Here is a 19,987-nt window from a genome sequence, read left to right on the forward strand (position 1 = left end):
TAAACTACTGTCACTTCTTTGCTTTTCCTCGTCACAAATGCTTTAAAACTTTTGTTTTCACTTTTTTTTTCTTTTAACTACTGTATATCTCTCTATGTACATTAAGCGTCTATGGGCGCTGTGTTGAATGATACAGAACAAGAAAAAAAGACAAAGGGAGCCATATAGCAGGGTGAAGGCCTGTAGTGGCCTGGTTATGGAGGCGGGGGTGGGGGGGGTGATATAGTATAATAAGTACATTTAGGGCAGTTTGAATATTCTTCTTCACAATCATCATTAGCACCACTCTCATCAAAAGTCAACTGTGGGTATGATTTTTAACCAGAAATACCATATTATTTCTGGAAACAAACTTGCATTGTAGATTGTCGTATGGTGCCCTGTCCTTTTGTTAACCAGAATCAGTGTGATGCATGGCCATGGGACATAAATAGTGACTCTATGAAAGCTGATAGGAGAGCCAGAAGTGGCTGGTCTGACAGGAAATGTGCTTGGTCTCTGTCAACAGCCCGGTAAAGTTGAGTTTCTATTCTACAGTAGAATACATTCCAGGTACAATATAATGGTGGTCCGTGGACTCGTGAAATAACTGTCGTCTTCATTTAACAGGAGAGGAAAAAAAGTCTTTGAAAGCATTTGATTAAGCACTACACTTCAGTCCTAATTTTTAAAAAAAGACACACCTTTTCTAGCTCAAGGAATGTATCAGAGATTGCGGTGCCAGTTACAGGAAGTGCTAATCAGACAGGTAGTTTCATCAAAAGAAAAAAAAAACACATTGTATAAGAGAAAAGACAACAAAGACAAGGGGCACTCAGACCACAGGAGACAAAACAGGAAAGTTGCCGTCACTTTGTTTAGTGTCCAAGCATCTCGCAAATCCGTCCCCAAAGGAAACTGTCCCAAACTTTCCTTCATATAGTTCACGCCTTCTCTTGACTCTGACGGTAGTATGTGTTTTTTTTTCATCTTAAATAAAGTCTTTGTTATAGTGTACTCCTTCATTTATCCTTCATCATCCTCCTCCTCCTCATCATCGCCTTCATCATCATCCTGCCTTGCTCCGGTGTGGGCGGTTAGTCTTTGTTTACAGCGTGGGCGTCCAGCCCCTCTGGGTCACCTAGGTTATAGTTGTTAGGGTGGTTAAGCTCGTTGTTAAGATGGTTGGGGTCGTGGGTCAGCGCGGGGTCATGGGTCATTGGCTGGTCCTCCTCTCCTACCCAGAGATGCACTACGGCCAATGAGAGAACAAGAGGAAGATTAGCACCACGGACCCCAAACACACGGACCCCACACTGTAGCACATACAACACACACACACACACACACACACACACACACACACACACACACAAACACACAGACAAACACACAGCATTGCATTATACGGTCAGTGGAGCCAAATTGATGGGTGAGATATTTGAGACTGTCAGCTTGGCCCATTGTCTCAAACTTTGAAGAATTTAAAGGGTCATTTCACCCAAATTACAGAAAACATTGTTTTCACTTACCTGCAGTTATAGCTAGTCTTACAGATTTGGGTTTGGTTTAATTTTTCCAGGTTCTGAGACCCAATGCAATGGCGGTGAATAAAGCTGGTGTCCCCATTATGCTGGATAATCCATAGGCAATTTTACAGGGACTTTTTCTTCGGTATAAAGTAGTCCCAGTTGAAACTATCCATAGACTAGTCTATGGATGATCCTGAATTACTGTAAAGGGACACTGCTTTTGGACAAACATGTTGCTGGTAAAGTTTTTAAATATACTTTTACCATGAACAAATAATTCAATACACCTCCATTCTATTGGTGTGGTGGCTGAAATATCAAAGGATATGTTTAATCCTGAACATATGAAACCAAAAATATCGGCATAGCTAGATACTGCTAGAGATAAGTGAGACAATGTTCATTTCAGTTAAGTGACCCTTTAAAATGTTTCTCCTGAATTCATATTCTATACATTGTATGACATATGTACCCATTATAAAAAAAAAAAAACACAGACAACTAGGACCAGCAACAGAAAAACCTTCAGCTCACGGTCCCAAATGTGACCCTTACATGAAAATGTCACTGTCATCTGTTTTGGTGTAAATGCTTATATGCTAATTATATGTGTTTAGTATATAAACATACAGGGTGGACAAAAAAACAGGAACACCTTAAAATAAAATGCATTCGGATACAACAATTCCACAGATTCTCTCCACGTCCATATAGTTGAATTCCCACTGAAATTATAAGCGTAACCTTCTTATTGCACTATTGTTTTGGTTTGCAATGCATTCCAGGGTGTCCCTGTTATTCTGTACCTACTGCACTGTAAGCAACTATAAGCAAAATAAGAGGTTGCTCTTTACATAAGCAAGGTCAGCATTTCATTAGATTGCTTGATCTACTGTACAAATCTACCATTCATTTTTTCCCCTAATTTTATTTTTGCATCTTCTGTACAGATGGGCTTACACTGTGAGACTGTGATAGGGCGCTCAGTGAAATAATCATTCGTAACATGATATAAGAGGCTAACGCATTATGGTTATGACAACTGGAGTAGTTTCATACTTGTTACAATCAAGTTGGTTGGCTCGATACGTGTGACAGGAAGTGTGACAGTGTGAGTAATTGTAATAAAAAAGTTTTAAGACTCGGTGAGACAGTAAGAAATGCATAACTGTAATTAGGTCCCACAGCAGTGGCCACTAAATAATACAACTTGTCCCCAGCCCCCACCCCTCCTTTTTCTACACTTTCATTCCCTCAGCAACTTCTTCGAAAATTATTTTGCAATAAAACACCGCCGAACACATTTGCATGTCATGTTCTTTTAAAGTGGCGTTATGAATCTGACAAAACCAAATTAAAACACAGGTTTATTTGAGCTGTGCTTTCGCGAGGACGGAAATGGATATCAAAATGAAAGGAAGTGCCGCCGTAACAGAGGGGAAATAAAGAGCTAATAACATGATAAAACATCTCTTAGATTCAGCGCTGAGTAATAACTCTCTGGCTGTCTGTGCGTGGAGCGAAGCCCCCCCAACATCACTCTAACCAACATTTACTTCACTGTATTTCTTACATGGCTTTCTGCCTTTAATGTTCCACGTCCGTCGCTTTCAGATGGTTCCAGTGATGCTAAAGGATAATTACAAATAGGTTTTTTTTTTTATTCTAATGATATTGAAAGAAGTGTTGATTGAAAAACTGGAACATGCAATATAAATCATGATTCCTAATGCACACTTATAGTATCCTAGATCACACAAAGCACCAATAACATGACTAGCTGTGAGAAAACAGCTATGTACATTAAAGAGTTGGTCTCTTTTATAGTCAACAAACTGGTGTTTTCTCATCAAATTTCATCCCTTACTAGTAAACGATATCATTTCATAACCAACTTTCACCACAAGATGGCAAGCTAAGACAGTAAATAAGACATTAAAGCCTACATCTAGACAGCTGAGCATTCCTTTATACACATTTAGACCGGTCATTTCCCTATTGATCGAGATTCACTTTCAAAATATCTGTATTAAAAGCCATAAATAAATAAGAAGCTAATTTGCCTAAACACTCTTACCGAAAAAAAAGTGAAAGCAGTCACCATTAAACATCACTCGTGTTCATGTCTCCAAGATTTACTTTGACAATTGTATTCTATGTACAATAAAATAACTGAAATAAACCAAACATAAAGTTTCCCAGTTTTGAAGCTTCAAAGAGTGTCTTGCTATGCCCAAGGGCACTTCCTGCCTTTGACTTCCCTGTAAGGAAACTTCCTGTAACGAGCTCCAGATTAGGCCCCATATTTGATTTTCACTGTTCATTAACTAAGCCACCTGGAATGTTATTATTTAAGCACGGTGCTCCTTCTCCCCAAACAACTGCCACTGCGAACGGGGGAGAGATTTTCTGGCCAACTTTATAGATTTAGCATAACTTTCCCTCACAGTTTTTAATTTCCCATTCGGGCAGGCGGCAGATGCACCTCACAGACACAGAAAACCATCCTGGCATTCATTTATCACATGAATGCAATTCTGATCTATGTGTTTGCTTCAAATATTCCACCCTACTTAGGGGTTGCTACAGTGTGCATACACGACAGCAGTAAGATATTTACAAAAATCTCCATTTACAAAAATGATCGCTTAAGGTATCTACATAAGAGTGGCATGACACTGTCATGAACGTGTCATAAACATTATAAACAAGTCAAACGTTTATGACATAACGCTTCTTTTAATAAGTGTCATTCGTTTTTTGTCATGACAAGTTAGGGTTAGAGTTAGGGTTAGGGTGTCATTGTGTTCACGACAGTGTCATGTCACTCTTATGTAGATACCTTTCAGTAAAGTGTTACCCAATGATCAAGCTATTATTGTCTCGTATTGAAGGAACAGCAGTAAATCTACAGCACATATTGCCACTACACTCTTAAAACACAATGTGAAAGAGTAAGTGCCCCCTCTTGTGGTGTTTTGCGATATAGCAGATGGAGAGGGCTGGTTATTGGAGAGGATAGGACCTGGGAATGGAAAACATATGGAGTGAGGACACACAGCTCCAGGATCCATCCACTGTTAATACATGTGTCATGCTTAACAGAATGGATAAATGGGTAGGAGGATGGAACAATGGCGTACCACTGCACTCTGAGCATGTGTCGGAGAGGGCCTTGGGACTCGCTGGACTGTGTGTGTGTGTGAGCGACTAAGTGTGAGCGTGTGGTCTCAGAGGCATCACCTGACATTAATAGCAGTCTGTGAACACATCACACAACACTCGGCACTCACTAAGTAGAAGCCGGCGTTCTGCAGTGCAACACGTTACGATTCTTAAGCCGAATAGTGTGGCAAATTTGTACAACATTTCTTGATATGTGATAGCTGACACAAATGAGTGAAAAATGTGGGTGCCTGTGTTTCAGCAGCTTGCCACTTCATTCTTTCTATTTTCGATGACCATTAGGGTTTAGCTAATATCGATTTTCGAAGGTCGATATGTATTCTAAAATACCGAAAGCTACCGTAAACTGACTTCATGTGTTCAACCTCAGTTCAAGCTATTTTTGGTTTAATTCCTCCAGGTTTTGAGAAATCTGTCTCTGAGATTTCTGTATCCACTCCAATACAATAGAGGTAAATGGAATTGTGTTTGTGGTGCTCAGTGCACAGTATTCCTGTTACTGATGATCTACAGAACACACTGTTAACAGTTATATCATAGGGGTATCTTTAGTAGAGAGGAGACCCAGGCAATGGTTCTGTGAAAACCCTTCACAGCGAGTTCTGTGGATTATCCAGATTAATGAGATTTTTTTTTTTAAAGCTGTAAGCACTACAACCTAAATTCTACTCACCTCTGCTGTATTGAGGACCGACATCTCCAAATCTGGCTAAATAAAAACAACCTGCAAAGATGTAATGACAAAAATAAATCATTTGGATGAACTGGCCATTTAAGTTTCAGCATCTTATGATGATATATGATGAAATATGTGCATGACTAGATACCACTAGAGCAGTGGTTCCCAACCTGGGGGTTGCTTTTTTTCAGATTTAAGTCTGATCTTTGCTTTCTTCCTTTTGAATGGCTGGATGTTTTAGCTCTTCAGGCCATTTCAATTATTAAAATAAAACAAGGGGGAAGAAAATAAGTATTTGTTTGCACTGGTCATAACCTGTAAACATATGCAAGTGGTATAAAGCTGATCATGGAGATTTCCATGTCTTTTTTGATGATAAAGCAGGTCGAGGTGCTATTTAAATACTATGAAAGTATCAAAACACTCAATCCACAGAAATGCACACAACCAGGACTTCTGTACGGTTGTACACAACTACACTTTAAACAGATAGAAAGTGCCGCTACAGTGCCGTTACAGTCATTTCCCCGGCTGCAATGACAGTGAAGAGACGCTTGAAGAGACAAGCGCTAAAACGGAGCGTTGCAGACATAGAGGGAATACAGGTGTAAAAACAAAGTGTTTTTTGAACAATAAAGCATGTAAACATGTTCTAGTAGAAACCCACGACACAAGTATGAGCCTGAAAATGAGCGTTGACATGGGACCTTTAAGACAGAGTAAGGGGAAGGCTGCACTGTCCTGAAGCTGCTAAGGAAACCCAAATCCCCATGTTTAATAAACTAAAAAAAAAAGACATCAAGAGGAGCCTGGTTGCAGTGCGTAGTGCATCTGTCACCCTCTCTATCCATATGGACTTTAACAGTGTGTAAAGTTGGGCTCTGTGAACCCTGTGTGTGCCACTGAAGGTGGCTGTGGCTCCTTTGTTCCCTCTCCCAGGCATCCGGGCCCTGCACTAGCAGAAAGTGTTGTTCTTGGCACAGCCCCGTCTCATTGTACAGCCCAGTATTTATAAATATGTAAATATGAGCGGCACCAGGCATAACACGGCCCGCTTGTATACACCGAGGAGGAGCGGCGAGGAAGTGAGCGCATCCCCCCGCCCTTCCCCCGATCCAAAATTGTATTTTTAGATGGTTTTAATGAATACAGGATGTTTATAGTTACCATTCCCTGTGATTCGCACAAAAGACTAGAAAAATCCACATCCACCCTGCGCCACCCCTCCTCTGCACCCTTCCCACCCTCCTCCCCGCACTCCCTCCCCCCAATCCCTCAAAGCACTACTAAAGAAGAAGAAGGAGTGAGAAAAAAAAAAAAGCAAATTTGTGGTGAAACGCAGCAGGATTGTTGTGCTCTCAGTCTGCCTCCGACTCAGATCCCTATTAGACAAACATAGTATGGTGTTAAGGTGCAACAAAGAGTGACGAAAACTCCTGTGTGCAGGTGGAGTGTGTGTGTGTGTGTGTGTGTGTGTGTGTGTGTGTGTGTGTGTGGGGGGAGAGGGGGGGGTGCGAGAGAGAGAAGAGACAAGATGTGCAGCGAAAAGGTTCCTGGCGAAGCAACTTCAAGGGAGGTACGCAATTTGTGTGTTATTTCTGTGTTTTTTTTTTTTAAAGTTGCAAAAAATAATACAAAAGCCCAAATCAACGTGTGCGAGAAGTGGGTAAGAAGGTTACCTGTTTTCTGTTGTCTGTGATAATGTGTTTTTTTTGTGTGTGATGACTCCATGTCAACTTGTTTTCTTTTTATAAACTCAGATTTGTTTTGCTCGCAAACTCTCAGGGTCTAGCACGAGGTGATGCGTATGACAGGATGGAAGGATTCAGAGGAGGAATGAAAATGAATGCAAAGTAAAAAAAAAAAAAAAAAAAAAAAAAATGACAGAATGATTGCAGTTGGGGGGAAACACAATGAAGTGAATGTTAGTGGCCTCCTTCTATCTTTCGCTCTCTGTCTCCAAAACTATTTCTGAGGCTAAAAGATTGCCGGCTTGATAATACCTCCGCTGAGCAATTTAAGCCCAAACACTCTGATGCTACAATCTGTCTTCTCTGCCTGATAGCGCTTTTCTCCCCTCTCCTCTCCAAATTACTTTCTTTCATATCTAATTATATTTGCTAATGATCTTATAAGAGAATAATGGAATGTGCTTGATCTATTACCTTTTTTTTCAATACATAAATACAATGCGGGGGGAAATGACTATTGGAGACAGGAGGAAATGTTTTTTTTTCTAATGTTTTTGATGAGAGGGAAAATGAAGCTTGGGAGCTGCAGGGTCATTAATGGGCGATGAACACAGAGGTCATCTCTCACATTCTCTTTGACATTTCTCTCATCTGACGTGCTGAAACAATCACAACCTCATCCACTCTCATTCTGCGCCCCCTTCGCTTCGCCGTTCCTCGCTAATCTCCCAGATATCCACCTCCGGTCTCTTTGATCTTTTAATGGAAACGCCGAACTTAGTTAGGTGCCGGTTCAGCGTCGCTTGTTTATGCTCTGCTTTCGCATTTGGCCTCAAACTTTTCAAAGCCGAATCTTAACACAAGGTTGTTGATTCCAAAAAATATATCATGGAAAAAAAAGTCATATGAAAAGATATTTTCTCAAATGGATGGTTCGGTGGCCTATGTTAAATAGGGCATGCCACTTTTTTTCATTTTGCTTCTACACAAAGGTTAGTCGTCATGGGAAGTAGCCTTTCAGCCTGTAAAACCAGTTTTATAATGTCTTCTGGAGGATCTAGGATCTAGTCGGAGGAAAAGAACAACCCCGACTATGTCATGAGAGAGAGCAGGCGAGTCCAAAAATGGAGGGTGCTGTTAGTTGCGTTTGCACCATCCACTTTTATTTAACATCCGCTGTCTGTCTGTAGAAACTGCTCTACAAAACAGGAATGGAGACAGCTACAAGACAGGAGTCGGTGCTACAAATATGTCTTCTGAATTGACCATGTGAAAAATCTTGTCAGATTAGAGACCAAGGTAAAGGGCTAAACTGAGAGCTCTTGCCCGCTTATTAACGACTCGTCATTCATTAAATTGACGTAAAATATTCAGAACAAAATGAAGGGGGAACTTTGCCCCCTCCACTTTCTGCTATGACTGGTTGCTATCATATATTTTTTTTACAATACTGTATTTGTGGAGCCTAACCCATACTACAGACTAGAAGGATAGTTCGGCCTCTGCTGCATCAGTTTTGACCGTTCATTTTTCTAATCTGTCACTTGAGAGTCCTGCGATGTTATGGAAGCGCAACAATACATTTGATTATTACTCCAACTCTGAGCGAACACCAGGCAAACTCTCCCCCCGCCCAAGTAGCAGAAGTAGCAGTGCTTTGCTTATCTGAGAATATAGTTCCCAGTATGTATACGGTTAGAAGATGGCTGCGTCTCATGTGACCTTGTTATTTGTACACGCTGTGACTATAAAAATCACAACGTGTAAATAGAAAAAATATTGCCATTATTTTGTCACTTATTGGGAGCAGTAGGCTAGATGGAGCCGGTTACCTCCAGGATCTGTGCTAAGCTAGGCTAGCGGCAGGTGCGTCAGACAGAGTTACGACACGCATGGAGATGAGGAGGGTACGTATGGACTTATTTAACTCTGGGGGGTACGGTGAATAAGCTAAAGTCCCAATAAGTCGGCGTGTTCCTTTAAGGGAGAACCATACGCACCAACCTCCTGCAGTAACGCTGAAAAAGTCAGGCTGCAAATATCTGGCAGTGTCCCTCCATAACTTTTACTGAGTTCACTTTCTGTATGGATTTCCACCAAATCACAGAAGAAAAATAGTAGTTCTAATTATCTTTCCCCATTCAAAGGAAAGCTTTCTGGTCGTCAACTTACACACTCGCAAAATCCATTGGCCTTTCAACTGAATAACTCTTCTACTTTTCGTTGCCAAACCCGTGTCCCGTCCTGTTCCTCCCTCACTCCCTTCCTCTTAAGCCTCTTGTCCATCCTCCATTCTTCCCTGCTTTCTCATCTCCCCTGTTATCCCCCCCCCCCCCCCTCTCTCTCCACCGGCCCTAGGACAAGCCAAGCCATGACAGGCACTCTAAACCCCCTGCATTAATGGAAGGAAATGGCATTCGATCCTTGTTTGATCTCCTAATCATTTCTGCTGAAATGATAATTAGTGCCCTTCCAATCCTCCCACAGAGGAGGAGAAAAGGGTTGGGTTGAGGGGGGAGGGGGAGGGAGGGCGCTGGGTAAATACATAAATAGAAAAACAATCCTCTTGCTTTTTTAGACCCCAAATGACATCTTTGTCACCAAGCTGGGCATGTTCATAATAACCAACAAGTGCTTTCCTCAAATGCAAATGTCCCATCCTTTTCCACACAGAGAGAAGGGGATACACACACACAGACACAGACACACACACACACACACACAGACACACACACACACACACACAGACACAGTGCCTGGCGACGGCTGTCTGTGATTCTTTTCAGCTGACATAATCCTGATTGATTCGTTCAGCAGATAAAAACTGGGTCCACTTCTGCCCTTTTACTGGGGGGGCTGGAACATAATACAGCCTTTTATCCAGCAACAATGTAACATAATGGCGTTGGAATGTGCAGGGGGGAAAAAGGCCACATCTTAAATGCTTGTGACACACTGTGCTTTCAAAAAAAAAAAAAAAAAAAGCCTGTAATGTCTAATGTAAAAGAGAGAGAGGAAAGTAGCAAAAAAAAAAAAACGAGAAGAAAAAAAAAAAAGACAGAGAAAAAGAAATCATTAAACTGCCAGATTACCCATGTGCCCTGGTTCTATCACAGTCAAATGAAGGCTGCTATTGTGGAGAACTTGTTTTTCTTTCTTTCATTTGTTTGTCTCTTCTGAGCGGGGCCGTGTGTATTCACAACTTTGTGTGCGTCTGTCGTTCCATAACTCCACGTTTGCCTTCGTGCTCTCACGATGAAATCAAGGATTTGAGTTTCCTAAAAAGCCATCACTACTGTCCATCCTTCTCTGAAAAAAAGGAGTTTTTTAGTTCAGGGAGCAGAAATAGGTGAGGTCATCTCATTGCCACAGATTGCAGCCGCTATTTCTTTCCTGTCTTTTTGTTTGTTGGCGGGGTGTGGGGGGGAGGAGGTGGTTTGTGCTTACATGAAGTAACATCCTTCCCTCATTCTGTGAGATAAGGATACAGGCTAAAGGCCACGCCAGTGCCTGTTTGTATTGGTGCCCTAAGACTGCTGTTTAGACCTGTAGTGGAATGTAAAAGTGGACTGTAACAAATTGGAGTTTTTCTATAAGGGCTTGTAGGCTTTGGAAAAAACAACCTGACTGAGCAGCATTTACGACTACAGCTACCTTTGAAATCTCACAGATCATTTTGATGTGTGTGTGTGTGTGCTCTTGTTTAACTATATTCGTGGGGTCCAAAGACCGGGAGTCCAGTATACTCGGACATACAAGGTTTTCACCCGACAGCAAGCATATCTTTAAGATGTGGACAAAACGAGACATTTGAGGACGTCATCTTGGGCTTTGGGAAACACTGATCAACATTTTCTGACATTTTAGAGACAAAACAACTAATCCATCAATGGAGAAAATAATCGACAGATTAATCCACAATGAAAAGAATCGGCAGTTGCTGCCCTAGAGAGCACAAACCTGTCAAAAACCATGATATGTAACAATAAAGCTGTTAAAGTTAGTGAAAAGTTGATATTTAAGACCAATATGAATATGTATAACAGCAGAATGACACACTGTTTAGTGTTACGTGTCCATCATGTGATCCTTGGCACTGACCAATCTTTCAAAGTAGTATTCAGATCCTTTACTGAAGTACTAATACCACACTGTAAAAAATACTCTGTTACAAGTAAAAGTCCTGCATTAAAAATGTTACTTAAGTAAAAGTATCTAAGTATCATCAGGAAAATGTACTTAAAGTATTAAAAGTAAAAGTCCTTAATGCAGTAAAATCCTCACATTTTAGAAAGTGGAAAGGATCCAAACAGTTGTGACAACCTTCCAAGTGTTTAATCAGCTATACCTTTTCAGCTGGACTTGTAGGCTGTTATATTGTTGGCTAGTTTAATTTATAATAAAACATCATGTTTTATAAACTACATGTGTTTTGTGTGCAAAAATCTTAATGTGTAAAGTAACTAAAGCTGTCAGATGAATGTAGTGGAGTAAAAAATACAATATTTCTCTCTGACATTCAGCGGAGTAGAAGTTTAATAGGCATGAAAAGAAGAGACTCAAGTAAAGTACAAGTAGCTCAACATGTGTACTTTAAGTACAGTACTTGAGTAAATGTACTAATATATCAATCTTAACCCTTGGGTTGTCTTCCATTCAACCATGCACTTGCCAGTTGAAAACTGAAAATCAACACTTTTTCTGATGTTTTAGTCATTTTTTTAAACACTTTTGGCAATTTTTGTTTATGTTTTTGGCACATTGTTTACGTTTAACGCTTCTTTTCACTACCATGTATAAACACCACTAAACACCAACTTATCACCACTAGTTTTACACTTATTTTTGGGATTCATGGTCAATACACCTCATTCATAGAAAATTATACCTAATTTCTTGAGTTACAAAAGCAGACATTATGAATTATTTAGACTAATATTAAAGGAAATATAATCACAGAAGGGTATATGTTAACCTTCAGTCAGGATACTGTTTAGAAACATTTCCATTTTTTTTTTCCAAATGCTAAAAAATAAAAATAAAATATCCTAAAATTCAATGAAAGTGGAGATCCGATATTTTGTTGTACTTGCAAAGCCGTTGTGTGGAATGATCCATGTTATTTTTGGGTAATCAAAATTAGGTAGCTAAAAAGAAACCCATATTTCTGATATGGAATTTTTGAAAACAGGTCAAATTTGACCCAAAGACAACACAAGGGTTAACACACTCGCACACATTCACTCTCCCCTCTGTCAGGCCTTGCAAACGTCTCGTTCGCAGCGTGGTTTTGAAGTGCAGCACCAATAAACTACCAAACACGAGAGATCAGACGGCCTTCCTGCGAGTCAATTGTTTTAATTGCAGGCGCTAATCTGCAAGCCACGGCCCTCCCACAAGTGTACGTTGCTATCCGCACCGACGCGGTGGTGGTGACATATCTGGTTACTAATTTGGTGTGGCATGAAGCCAGATGGGAGATGGGAAGGAAGAAGGAGTCTGTGAATCGGCCATTGAAATGGATCCCAAAAGCCATTCATTTGACTGCAGAAGAAGAACAAGAAAAGGACAGACAAAAGGGGTGTGATGACACACAGTATGGAGGATGTATGCACAGTAGATCACAGAGAAAGGAGAACAGGAACTAGAGACGGCAGCAAATAGGGCAATATTATATAGGGCAATATGCATATATAGGGCAAGAGTAAGTGTGTTGCCCCCGCTGAAGTCTATAATACTCACTCATAAAGAAAGACACAGGCAGGAAAGTCAAGAATATGAGTAGAGTGATGAATCTCAACCTCAAAATATCAGGCCTTTCATTAAATATGGATTCTGGTGAGTCGTCATTAAATCTCAACAATCAGTGGCTTCAGTGCAAAAGGTCTCGTTTGTAGGCCAAAAGAAGAAAAAAGACAGAGACGAGGACAGAAGCACAGAGAGCCAGGGTCCAAAATTAGCACCATCTACCAGCTAAATTCTGGTAAAATATGCAAGTTGCGGGTAGATTTCCTTTTCAATGTCCTTTCAACTCAGGCAGGTAAAATTTAAACATTCACTAGCCATCTGGTGGACAATAAAAAGTTCACTTTGGACCCTGCGAGAGAGCTAAAAGATGAAGATACTGGGATGAAAATACACCGAGCCTCTGCAGAGGCAGACTAACGAGACAGACAAGAGAGTAACCCAGCCTCAGCTATCACAGTTATCATTTATAATAAGAGTGATCCGGTCGCTGGTTCCCAGCGCTCCCATGACAGGGGGGGTTCTTCCAAATGTTACAGGTGAATAAATGACAGCCGTTTAGAATGTGGGGATGGAGACGAGGGCCTCATGGTCGGTTGGAGTCGCTGGGGAGAAGGTAGAGGTGCAGGCTTCTTTGAAGGAACACGCCGACTTATTGGGACTTTAGCTTATTCCCCGTACCCCCCCAGATCTGGATAAGTCCATACGTATCCTCCTCATCTCCGTGCGTGTCGTAACTCAGTCTGACGCCCCCACCGCTAGCCTAGCTTAGCCCAGATCCTTGACAATATAGTTCATACCGCAAAAGGGCTGCAGATTGGACTCGAACCTGGGCAACTGCAGTAAGAACTGAGCCTTGGCGCACGCACAACCAGTATTGTTATTTTGTTTTTAAATTACATTTATATCTGCATTTCAGTCAAAACCTAGAGACTTTCAAACATCAAAATGTCATTTATTAAAAGTATTTGTGTCAAAACGACATATAAACATATATCTTTTTTGTATTCTATTTTGCCTGGAAACGCTTCCAACACGCTTGCGTGTCACGTGAAAAACAGGCGTCGGTCCTATTTCTAGCATGCACGCGTTTTCGGGTGCGGCTCGAGCTGAGACTCTAACCATGAAACATGAAGTAAAAACGGACACGCCACGCAGGCAGCGTGCAGGAGGCCTGAAGGGTAGAGAAGCGAGCTTGTGGTGGAGCATTGGTTCAACCCCCAGACGGACAGGATGAATCTGGGTGGGGGAAGTGAAAGAGCACTCATAACCACCACTGAAGTGCCCTTGAGCAAGGCCCTTAACCCCCCCCCCAAAAAACAATAAATAAAAATTTTCCAGTGGCCAGCAGATCACACTGTGGTTGCATCAGGGCAGCTTCCAGGTAGGAATGTGACAGGTCGTTGTTGCGAGAATTTGATCTCAATTGGCTTACCTGGATGAATTAAACATTTTTAAAAAGTAAAGATGGCTTTACATAAGCGAGGAATCTTGCAAACGTGAATCTGCCGTGCATGCATCAGAGCGAAGTTGTTTGGTTTTGCTTCTTTGATGAATCGCAGGTGTTTCAACTTGCTCTACATGTTCTCCATGCTCATGATGTGAGTGATGCTTCACAGCTACAAAATAAATACATTTACAATAGCATATAATGGAAACACTATCAGCAATATCAATATATAAAATCCGATGTGCATTATACAAAAATTTCAAATGGATTAATTTAAATATAAATGTACATTTCAATAGCTATATATTATGAAATGCATTTTAAATAAATCAAGGGCTAATTTGAGGGGTATGTTCCCCACAGTTTGACCTCAAATATTCTTCTATTCTACTCTAATAGTTGAGCATTGCCGAACCATATATTTGTTTCTCGCTTCTTCCCTTTTTAATTTTTTTCACATCACCACATCGGTTTCCCAATGATGTAAAGAGAAGAGAAGAAAAGGCAGAGCGAGTGAGAAATAAAAAATGTGGAGCACCTGGCTCCTTTTTTTAACGTGGTTTCACAGGCTTTCAGCGGTCTCTGATGATTCAACAGTTGCTGCTACAAACATCTGCTGCCTGCTCTTAGCAGATCTCAATTAAGACTCACACAGCCGGGCGCGCCATTCCTTATTCATGCTTAAGCTTTTTTTTTTTCTTTTTTTTCTTTTTTCATTTTTCCCCAACGTGCCAAACGAGCAAAAGAGGCCAAAAGGTCTGAGAAACCCCACTTAAAGAGGACATTATGGGGTGGAAAGACGGAGATGTTGATGAGAGGTTGGTAGGCGCTGGCAATAGATTTCAAAAATGAGGGATTCTTGCCAACACTGGCAGCACTTTTAACAAAATAAGAGCAAGCAAAAAAAGAAAGAAAAAAAAGAAAAAGAAGCAACAACAACAAACGCTGACAAGCAGCAGCCTTAAGCCCTCCCTCAGTTGTCTCTTTCCCCTGTTTCTTCGTTGTTGTTTTAAATTTTTTGAAAAGGCACCCTAAAGAAAGAGACGAAGAAGAAGAAGAGGAGGAGGAAGAAGAAGAAGAAGAAGAAGGAGGGAGTGTTGATATGATTATGTAAATGTAAACAGGATTTCCTGCCGACTGGATTCCGTTTTTTCTCTCTGACCCGTTCTCCTTGCAAATCTTCCATTTAAGACGAATTCCCCCGGGGAGGCCGCTCCGCCGTTACTTAACGGGATAATTATGATATACTAAACCTTTCCAAGATCAGCCCCCCCCACACACACACACACCCCTCCACTTCCTCCTCGTCTTTGCCTTCTCCCCAAAATGCTGTCTCTCTCTTTTTCTCTCTCTCTCTCTCTCTCTCTCTCTCTCTCTCTCTCTCTCTCTCTCTCTCTCTCTCTCTTTCTCTCTCTCATTTCTCCCTCTCTGTCATTTCCTCTCTGCCTTCTGTCTGTCCGTCCTCGACCTCGTCTCCGATTTGTCTCCCGAGCTGTCCGAATATCAACCACGTGCACGCAGCAGGTTGAACTGATGTGGGGTGAAGCTGAAGGCCAACACTGACACCACTGTCTTTTGGTTCGGAGCTGTCAATATTAAACAGCTACTACAGTTTTTTTTGGATCATTTTTATGCTTGACAATTTCCACAATAATTGGATTCTGGCCACTGTGGTGATGCTTCTGAAACAGCATTTAGTCGGTCGTTGGTCATCGAAATGTATTTGAAATTCAAAAAAACACTGAAATCCTTTTAGGCTCAGCAACTCTTAAAGTGGTATCTTATGTCATTCGTGCAATGGCAAGAGCTATTTGGGGGTTGCATTATTACATCATTATTATTGTTGTTATCATTGTTATTATTTTTTCTCTGTAGTTATAATAATGTATATTATTATATGTATTACAATGTCTTTTGTTAATACATACAGGCCTGAATTAAAGCTTGGTACCTATACATGCACTAATGGAGAGATGTCAGAGTGAGGAAGCTGCACGAGCAGTTTGGGGTTCAGTGCCTTGCTCAAGAGCACCTTGGCAGTGCCCAGGAGTTTCCAGCTACCAGTCCACCACCATACTTTGTACCATATGGGGACTTTAACCAGTAACCCTCCGGTTCCCAACCCAACTCCCTACTGACTGAGCTACTGCCACCTAGGCTACTGCTATGGTGAAGAATTTAGCTCCAACATTTCAAAACTGGCTGATAAGATTTATTAAAATGTTATAAAAAGTAAAAGTTGAACTTTTTTTTTTTTTAAAGATAATTTTTGGGGCTTTTCCGCCTTTACAGCTAGGTGAGAAGACATGCAGGAAATTGTCACAGATCAGATTTCGAACCCTGGACCTCTGCGTCCAGGCACAAACCTCTCAATATGTGCGCCTGCTCTACCACTGAACCAACCCGGCCACAAAGCTGAACTTTTTTAAAGGCAGAAGCCTCCCTAGAGTTAAAGGTCCTACTGAGTGCTTATTAACTTTAATTTCTGATAATTAAACTCCACCAGAAACAATGCAATACGCTCTGAAAAAATGAAAAATTTAAAAGTGTTTTTCTTGCACTTCATCGCATCCCTCATTTATTTCACCACAAAAGGCCTCACTGACAATAAATATTGCCAGATGTCATGGTCTAATTCTTGAAAAGTTCCACTGGAACAAAAGGGGGTAGTCTCTCCCCGTTAGCAGAGTATTTTTGGTATCATATCTCGTGAAAAAAAAATACTTAAGAAACGTTTCAAAATGCTTCGCATGCAGCAGCTTTCCGACAGGCCACACAGTTAATACAAACGCATGCCATGCAGCCAACCAATACAACTTCATCTTCAATCCCAGAGGAGATCTCAAAGTGTCCAAAGATGCCCCAAAAAAACATGTTAGACAAATACTACTAGTGGTAGTTAGTAGGGGATGGAAGGGGGGAATGAGAAAAAGGAAGCGTGGATGTTTGTTTGACGACATGTTTTGTGGGAGTTGATTTTGTGGATTTTAATGTCAATATTTCAAGCCCGTTCCATTAAGCTGTAAAAGCTTTCTTTTCTAAATCCCCCATCTCACTTGGACCTTAACACCATGACCTCATGATGGAAGAATTGACGCATCACATCATATTCCACACATATCCCTCCGCTATCCCACTGTGTGGTGTGTGTGTGTGTAGCTGAGTGCTATCCATAATGTGCTGTGCTTACCCTTTGATCTCTCGCAGCCAACGAGTCTTTCTGGAACGGAGGAACACACACTTTTGATATCAAGGCCCTCGGAAATGTGAAAGAGCGAGCAGAAATCACGCTGCCGCAAACATTTCATAATGCAGACGTACAACTTAATTGCAATTCAGCGCGGTTGTTTGGCCCCTTATTTACTCCTGCGACTTTGTTACAGAGCCACACGTCAAACTATTTACGCGCTGGTGTAAGCACTCATGGCTACGATTCTTCTCGCTTGACAACGGCCATAAACAGAGGAGCGAGAGATCAAAACCGTTCATCAGAGAGCGTGACAGATGACAGATATGGCAGGAGATTTTCCATGATCTTTCTGCAGACAAGAGGCGGGGGGGGAGGGTGGGGGAGCGGACTACAAGAGACAGAGAGAGAGAAAAAAGGGGGGGGGGGGGGGGATGAAAATGAAAACAAAAAAGAAAATGAAAACAGGGAAATCAAATAAAGGTTTCTTTCCATGTGAGGTAGTGCAGGACAAGAAACAGCAAAGACAGAAAAACTTCCCACTTTCGGTAATGTGTCCCATCAATTATTTATTGCCTAACAGTGTGTGAAGTGGGACGACGCTGCCTGTAATAGGTGAAGGCGGAACATTATTTATTTATTTTTTTTCTTCAAATTGTGGCCCACCATCGTTACTTTGTGGGCATTGCTAATTGGGTGCTTATAAATTACACAGATGTGACCAAGAGCCTGGCTTCCCGGACGTGGCTCTGACCGAGTGGGTGCAGACATGACGGATGGCTTTCAAACTTTCGTGAGTATAGTACAACGGTGTATACAAGCACTTCAACAGTCCACTCTACCATTTGGGAGGGCAACTTCGGCCCAAAGGGTGTCCCCCCCAGATTCAATTCAGTTCGTTTTCAAATCAATTTCGGTTATAGGGCCCTATCTTGCGACCGGCGCGAGCGTCTTTGCTGGTTTAAGACCGACCAAGTTGTCAATTTCCCGTCCAGCGCCCGCGTCGTTTAAACAGCAAATGCACCTGCGTCCATTTGTGCGCCCGTGGGCGTGCTGGTCTTACAGGGAGGTGTGTTCAGGTGCATTCTGGGCGTGTTGCTATCTTGAGGCAGCGAGAAGTGATCGTGCCGTTGACCAACAAAAACCTGGTCTAAAGTCAATATCGCAGTATTTCATTGTTGTTTTAACAGCAAATTAGTAAAATGCGCCTAGGCTCGTGCACAGCGCGCGCACACTATGCTTGTTACACACACACACACAGGGAAGCGCTGCAGCACACACACATGCAAAAGATTACAAATAAAAAATATTACGGTGCAAATCCGCCATCATGTTAGCAATGCGCCAAGGTCAAAACGCGTCGCTATTAAAGGGAATGGGAGATGACGTGCGCAGGTTAACCCCTAACCCCTAACCCTACCCTGTTTCATGTTCATGTCATATGTGAAATCTTTTTATCTCAGGATTTTGCTCTTGTCCATAGAAAGAGATGTTAAGCAGAAAATCTATTTTAGTACGATTTAATAAAAAATAAATTAGGCCATTGGTTCGCAAACTTTTTTCATGTCAAGGACCCCTAAACAGAGACAAATTTGATCACGGACCCCCATCTGATAATATTTTTTTGTCCCATCTGATGGACTTTTGCGTTTAGATGTTTTATTACAGAAAGTGTATTAAAGCCATGAGAAAAACAGACATACAGTCAGTCATTGTGTTCCGTATGCATGGAATTAGCGTGAAAATAAATTATTCCCCTTTTTTTTTTTTTTTGCTGGGGACCCCCCCGGAACTCCCTCAAGGACCCATGGGGGTGCCCCCACTTTGGGAACCACTGATCCATGCCTATTATTGAAAGTGTACTTTCACCGTAAAAGGACACGTCAGCCATTTTAGTAGAAGCTCCTAATTAATAAGTGTGGGTGTTCAATTGAAAAGAATATTGATTTTGTTGTTGTTGTTGTTAGTGTGCAAAGCAACAACAAAAAATAGAAAAAAAATCCATGTACGTTTTTTTTCTGGATATGGTATATGCTTAAAAAGGGGCGATAGTCAATTTGAGCATTACAGTAGCAGACTGTGTTATGAAGACACATGCACCTTGGGATTCTGATGTGCAGAGAGCAATTCCTAAACGTTCTCTCCCTGCGCCTTGCTGCCTTGCTGCCTTGCTGCCTTGCTGCCTCGCCACCTCCCTTTCCCCTCGCTGCATGAACCATTGTTTCGCTGCTGAAATCCATAACATTTCTTTTGTTCCTCTACTTTCTGTAAGCCTGCTCTCTTATTTTCCCAAGGCCAAGAAACTTCAGACATGAGAACCCCTGATATAAAAACCAGGGAAATTTACCTGGGATTAGCAGCCATTGACAAATAACCTTGGTGATAGATGCACAGTAGATTTGGTTCAAAGCTCTCCCCGGCAGCCTCAAAAGAGATTAGTTCACTTCTTATCAGGTCAGCCCGCGTCGCCTGGGAAATGTGTTTAAAGTCACATTGATTTATTGAAAGATTCCCCAATAAGAAGATATCTCTCGACTT

The 19,987-nt window shown here is 41.5% G+C and overlaps 1 protein-coding gene across 5 annotated transcripts in view; it reads right to left on the reverse strand.

Annotated features, from left to right (window-relative positions):
- Positions 1-204: 204 nt before the first annotated feature.
- znf536 (zinc finger protein 536) overlaps positions 205-19,987 on the reverse strand; it is a 336,960-nt gene continuing 317,177 nt past the window's right edge. For all 5 annotated transcript variants that reach the window (XM_028578215.1, XM_028578234.1, XM_028578208.1 and 2 more), the window contains one exon: positions 205-1,231. In XM_028578215.1, the coding sequence (XP_028434016.1) occupies positions 1,077-1,231 (155 nt within the window). In that variant the 3' untranslated portion in view covers positions 205-1,076. The remainder of the gene's footprint in view (positions 1,232-19,987) is intronic.

Source organism: Perca flavescens, chromosome 1 (assembly GCF_004354835.1).
Source record: "Perca flavescens isolate YP-PL-M2 chromosome 1, PFLA_1.0, whole genome shotgun sequence".
Lineage (NCBI taxonomy): Eukaryota > Metazoa > Chordata > Actinopteri > Perciformes > Percidae > Perca > Perca flavescens.